This window comes from Hyperolius riggenbachi, chromosome 2 (assembly GCF_040937935.1).
Source record: "Hyperolius riggenbachi isolate aHypRig1 chromosome 2, aHypRig1.pri, whole genome shotgun sequence".
NCBI classification, from domain to species: Eukaryota; Metazoa; Chordata; class Amphibia; order Anura; family Hyperoliidae; genus Hyperolius; species Hyperolius riggenbachi.
In genome coordinates, this window is record NC_090647.1 from 139,383,707 (window position 1) to 139,390,199 (window position 6,493).

The 6,493-nt window shown below is 47.1% G+C and overlaps 1 protein-coding gene across 3 annotated transcripts in view; it reads left to right on the plus strand.

Annotated features, from left to right (window-relative positions):
• The window catches only part of LOC137545833 (retinol dehydrogenase 7-like), a 77,957-nt gene extending 71,786 nt beyond the window's left edge, over nucleotides 1-6,171 (plus strand). For all 3 annotated transcript variants that reach the window (XM_068267512.1, XM_068267515.1, XM_068267514.1), the window contains exons 4-5: nucleotides 131-297; nucleotides 5,641-6,171. In XM_068267512.1, the coding sequence (XP_068123613.1) occupies nucleotides 131-297; nucleotides 5,641-5,864 (391 nt within the window). In that variant the 3' untranslated portion in view covers nucleotides 5,865-6,171. The remainder of the gene's footprint in view (nucleotides 1-130; nucleotides 298-5,640) is intronic.
• The last annotated feature ends 322 nt before the right edge of the window (nucleotides 6,172-6,493 follow it).

Below are 6,493 nucleotides of genomic sequence, written 5' to 3' on the forward strand. Positions count from 1 at the left end.
GAAATAAATATGGCAGCCTCGGTATCCTTCTCACTTTAGTTGTCCTTTAATGATCCATTACTTTATATGTCCTCTCATAGTTATACTTTATAATAAACATGGTAACACTCATCTTGTTGCTTTTATGCAGACGGGACATGCGTGACTTTGGCGTAAAAGTATCCATCATAGAACCAGGGTGTTTTCGAACACCAATACTCTGTAATCGGGAGACGTTTTTAAAGAAGCTAAAGCAACAGTGGGACAATTTACCTGCAAAGATGAAAGAGGACTATGGAGAAGACTATTACAAGCAATGTAAGCTGAAACACGTACATGTACAGTATGTCCTTCAGTTTCTATAGAGATTAAATCATACCTGATCCTTTGGGCATGTGACTTCAAATAGTCAAGCAGAGTTAAACCAGGACTTGTGTGAGGAACCTCTACTGCTTGAGTTTGATTGAGTAGTAGTACTGATTGAGCATCAAACAGGCTGGAAGGGGTTGGGGCACAGGTTGAACTCTGAGAAGTAGTGATGGAACTCATGGAGAAGTATGTGAACAGTTTGGACAGGTGGTAAGTCTCTGATTTGCTAGTCATGATCATGTGCTAAAGTAGGATGAGATCACAACAAATCAGAGCTTAACAAATCTATCAGCTGATCAAACAAATCTCATGCCTCTCCATGAGTTTTCTTAGAAATGACCATCACTACTGAAGAGATTGCCGCCTACAGTTATAGAAATCAGTTTTTTCAGAAATTTAAACAGAAATGTCTGTTCAGGACTATTAGAATAACATTTGTGCTCAGAACTGGGCTTTAAAATCTGTCCTGAATACAATGTAAAAAGCACAAATTTAGGTTTGCTGCTGGTGCTTTTAACATACTTGTCGAGAATGGAGGTTGCGGCAATGAACAAACCTCTATCTGATAAAAATTGACTTGGTGAATGGGCCCATAAGAAAGCATGGGTCTGTTCTACACGATTGTTGGTCCACTGGTGTCCAGACCATTAAGAAAAAAAGACCTATGCTTTCTTATAGGCCCATTTGCCAAGTCCGTTTTTAACAGATAGAGTTTTATTTTTGCAACATACATTCTCAAATTACATGATAATTAACCTACCTAGCGGTAACCCCGTGTCAGGCTCGGGGTGGTTAAAATAAGCCAGGAGCAATAATCCCAAGCCTGACTCAGACTGGGTCCGCCAGTTTGCATTTGTTACATTGACTTCAGGTTTATTTAAATTCCTGCAACGGGGCCACATCTTTTCTTCTTTCTTATGATCCAAACTAAAAGGTTATTTGCTAAAACTGCCTTTTCTGCCTTTAAAGAGAACCCGCGGTGGGTTTTACAAGTCCTATTAGCACACAAAGGCTGGTTCAGCATATAATGCCCAGCCGCTGTTGCTATATTATCTCCTCCCAGCCCCCCCCCCCCCACACCCTGCGCTCTGCTGTGGCCCCATAAATCAAACCACGGTGCTAGCGACACACAGCGTGTCGCCAGCAGGCTGTTTACATGTACACTGTTACTCTCTGCCGCTCACCCGCCTTCTCTATGTCGCCGCTCCCCGCCCGCATCCCTTCCCTCCCCGCTGATTGGAGGGAAGGGCCGCAGGCGGGGAGTGGCGAAATAGAGAGCAGGGGAGCAGCGGAAAGTGACAGTGTACATGTAAACAGCCTGCTGGCGACACGCTGTATGTTGCTAGCACGGTGGTTTACTTTAGGGGGCACAGCAGAGCGCAGGGGAGGGGCCTGGGGAGATAATATAGCAACAGAGGCTGGTGATTATATGCAGAACCAGCCTCTGTGTACTAATAGGATTTGTAAAACCCACCTCGGGTTCCCTTTAAAGTGAACCTCCGGACTAAAAATGGACTCAGCAGCACTGAAAAGGCTTGGTGTTTCTTTAACAGTTTCACAGCATCAGAACTTTGTTTCTCTTATACAAGCCTCATTTTTAGCTGCACAGAAGAAAACTGCCCGGGCTTTTTTCCCCTGATGCTGTGCAAAGCATGATGGGATTTCTGATTTTGTTGTTTTCGTTCTGCTGTTTTGGTGCAATTTTTTTTTTTTTACATTTTGAATTTGACATTTGAAGCGTAGTGTGTGCAGCTGGGAGGGGTGATCAGGACACAGGACAGTTGGAACTGTGTCTTATGCTCCCTGTCACCTCCTTTCAACCAAAAAGATGGCTGCCCCCATGACAAAGATGGCAGCCCCCATGAATCACAAACATTTGCCTGTTCTTTTAAAACAGAGTGGGTAAGAGATTTTATTACCTATCTATTCTAATTAACATAACTAATGTAACTTGATGACAGTATGTTTGTTAAGGCTGAAGTTCCCCTTTAAAGTTTGTGTTTCTTGATCTAAAGCTGCATACACAAGCAGGGGCATAACTACACATCACAAGGCCCCCCTGCGAAAATGTTTATGGCACCCCCCTTATGTTACTGTCTCCCTCCCCCGCAACAATGAATCATCTAATTGCATACCCCCCAACAGTTACGTTTTCGTCGGGACTATCCCGATTTGGGGGGGCTCTCCCGCTATCCCGTTATGACCCCCCAGTGTCCCGGGTGACTGGGGGGTCAGATGTGCAAAAAAATGATCGAGGCGCCAGCCGGCGGCTGTGGTGTGTGGGATGCGGGTCTGGGATAATATTGTCCCTCCCTCCCTCTGCATGTGCCCCCCAGTGTCCCCCTGTATGCAGAGATTAAGAGCACAGCGGAGTGCAGGGCCGGCCCGCCCATGAGGCGGGGTGAAACGTTTGCCTCAGGCGGCACTTCTGAGGGGGCGGCACCCACCCGTCCATGGGTGTGGAGTGCTGCCCGAGCTGGAGGTAATAGCGGGCAGGAAGGGGGTATTGGGGCTAGCGGCGGGGAGGGGGGTCGGACCCCCCCCTCCCTCGCCTGGGTCCCCCGTCCTCCGCTCCCCTCCAGCTTGTTATGCGCGCTGGCTGGCTGGCTGCGGCTGTAAGAGGCAACGGGCGGGGATCACTCACCTCTTCCTCGTTCCAACGTGCGCTCCACTGACGTCACTTCCTGCGGCGTAGCAGGAAGTGACGTCAGTGGAGCGCAGGCTGAACGAGGAAGAGGTGAGTGATCCCCGCCCGTTGCCTCTTACAGCTGCAGCCAGCCAGCCAGCGCGCATAACAAGCTGGAGGGGAGCGGAGGACGGGGGACCCAGGCGAGGGAGGGGGGGGTCCGACCCCCCTCCCCACCGCTAGCCCCAATACCCCCTTCCTGCCCGCTATCCCCTCCAGCTCGGGCGGCCCCCCCACACCCACGGGGGGGGGGGGGGGGGGGGGAACGGCGATTTCTTTAAAGTTTGCCTCAGGCGGCAAATGGTCTAGGGCCGGGCCTGGCGGAGTGGGCAGTCTTACCATTCATTCTCGCATACCGGGCATCTTGCTTCAAGCTACTTTCTGTGATGTCACAGGAAGCAGCAAGCGGAGAAGACCAGATGCCTGGTACGCGAGAATGAATGGTAAGACTGCCTGCTCCGCTGCGCTCTTAATCTCTGCATACAGGGGGACACTGGGGGCACATTCGGAGGGAGGGACAATATTATTCCAGACCCACATCCCACACACCACAGCCGCCGGCTGGCGCCTCGATCATTTTTTTGCCTCCTCACCCATGGGCACCATTGCGGGTTATATATATATATATATATATATATATATATATATATATATATAGTATGCATGCATGACTAGGGGTGTGTCAGGGGTGTGGTTGGGGGCGTGACCTAAGTGTCCCGCTTTCTCATTTCCAAATGTTGGGAGGTATGTAATTGATCCTTAACAGGGTGGGGAATCCTGGCATCTTCTTTCCCTCCTCCTCCAAGGTCCCTATCCAGAGACATAGCTAGAGTCTTCAGAGCCCGGGGACAAAGACAGTTTTTGTGCAACCCCCCCCCTGGTTAAAATGACCGTGGCCACGCATCAAAATGTGGTTATGGGTGGAGTCAAAAGTTATTTAGATAGCTTTATGTGCCCCCTCACCCCATTCAGATAGCCAGATGTGCCCCCTTTAAATAGCCAAATGTATGCCCCTTTAGTTAGCCAGATGTGCCCTCCTTCACCCTGTTTAGATAGCCAGATGTTCCCCCTTTAGATAGCCTTATTCTGCTGCTGTTAACACTTCTGCAGAGACAGGAGCACTGCGGGCAGCCAGTGAGCCACCTCTCATGCACGTGGGGGTGCAATGGCCATGCTGAGCGCCGGCACAATGCTGCGTCCAGGGACATATGTCCCCCCTTGCCCACCCATAGCTACTCCTCTGTCCCTATCTTGTGATCCCCTGGCTGTCACCACCCTTTAAAAGACTCACAGATCAACACAGTGGTTGTTCCAGGGCTTACTTCTTCCAGCGTTGGGTCCCTAGTTCACTCCCACTGCAGCAACTAGTTATCTTCTGCTTTCCTCCATGTTGTGTGACTTCAGGCGACATGAGGCAGAAGACAAAGGCAGAGGATACCTAGCGACTGCATAGCGCATGCATCGAGGACCAGACGCTGGAAGAGATAAGCCCCTGTACTGCCCCTATAAATCATGGGCCAACCAGGAAAGCTTTTATGGGGTCCCCCAATGTTCACACCCCTTCCCTTACTTTTCTTTGGTGCACCCTTTCAACTGATAAATTGGGGACCCCAAACTCATTGCTCTGCCTGTGGCTCTATATAGTCTTAATACAGCTGTGCTTTTGGCCTGTGATTAAAGCATTTTGTCCATCCTGACTGCGATACAATTAGCTTCTTCAATTTTTGGTTGACAAAGCTGAGCCCGATCGGTTCCGTGCTACTGAGCAGCCACGGAGTGGCCGCGCTTTGGAGGTCTTGACTCTGAATCTGCCTGACTGAGAAGGACAGGGGAAGCCTCTTTAGGATCCAAAGGCTTCGCCTTCCTAGGTAAGTATCAAAAATACCGCATTGCAAACCTCACTTTTCTTTTAGTACCCTTGAAGTGGTCAGTTGTAGAATATATTGTTTCTGTACTTTTTAACCAAATATCAGATGCCATGAAAAGAGTTAAAGGAATACTGTCGATTCACATATTTTTTTCAATTGACACAGTAATTGTTTGGGAAGTGCTGCTAAGTACTTGTGTGTACATTTTAGTAGCAACTTCTTTGTTTACTGTTAGCAAAATAGATTCAAACTTTACTGACGCCAAAACTGACGGCTGACTGAGCCATGAGGAGAGGGGAAATTCCCCTCACACTTGATCAGTTAACTCTATGTGTAGCTCTGTGTGTGACAGAGAGACAGGGCACAGGAGCTGCAGCTGGTGGGAGCTCTGTTTCTGACTGACCTGTCTGAAGAGAGCAGGGGAAATGTAACTAATTCTCACAGCTTTGTCATACTGTTTTTTCTTTCAGAGTTTAATATGTTTGATATTTGCTTTCTGTAGTCTGATATGCAACTCTGGCTGTGCATTGAAGCAGCCACCCCTTCTGCAATTGATTTGTCCTAATATAGCTAAATCCTACCCTCAATAAATTACAGTTTTTGCCTCTGATATTTAACATGAAAAGTAGGAAAATATTTACACAGCTACTTAGACATTATTTGTACACTGTCATTTTAGAACACTTGGGGATCGATAGTATTCCTTTAATAAGTTAATGTTTCTGTCCCCCATCATAGGTGTCAAAGTGCTGGAAGGTTTATCTGTTGGAGCCGATCCTAAGATTCATAAAGTCACAGACTGCATGGAGCACGCTCTGACGGCTGTTCATCCCTGGACTAGATACTCTCCTGGCTGGGATTGCAAGCTCTACCTCATTCCTCTATCCTACCTCCCTACATTTATGGCTGACTATATACTGTGTCGGAATGGTCCCAAAGTAGCTAGAAAAAATGCTTCTTAGATCAGCACATGTCCTTTTGACTGACTTGCTTCACAAATAATAGATCTCAATGATGGCAAATGTATCACAAACTGCTTTCTAATGTCTATCATATTTTCTAACAAAACAGCTGATCATTCCTGCTTAGCTTTTTGTTAACATCCATTTAAATGCATTTGTTAGAGGTCAGTGGTGAAAAAAAATTGGAATATTCTACTCTGTAATGTGGAAATATATTTCTCGCTTACCTGTTGGTGAATTTTACAGTAATATTCACTTGCTGATCGATGAATAAAAAATAAATGAGAAATGTCATTACATCAAAAAATCATGGTGTTTGTCCCTCTGGTCAGTATTACGTAGCCTGTGAGAAGACTGAATTACTGCCTATTGAAAACTTTTAGAGATGGTAGTTTGGTGCAGTGTGAATTCAGCGCAGAAAACATCCATACCATAATGACCTTTGACCTGAAATCACTTGGCTAGTAGTGGTAGAGTAGCAAGAAAAGTGATCCCTCAGCTCTACTGCAAAGTAATACATATAAATATACCAGGGAGTCAACCAGTCCACACCTGGATCCCTCTTAGGTGTGTGACATTCACAGCAGCAAAGACAGAATGACTGGGTCTCCACCTGGATTTGTGCAAAA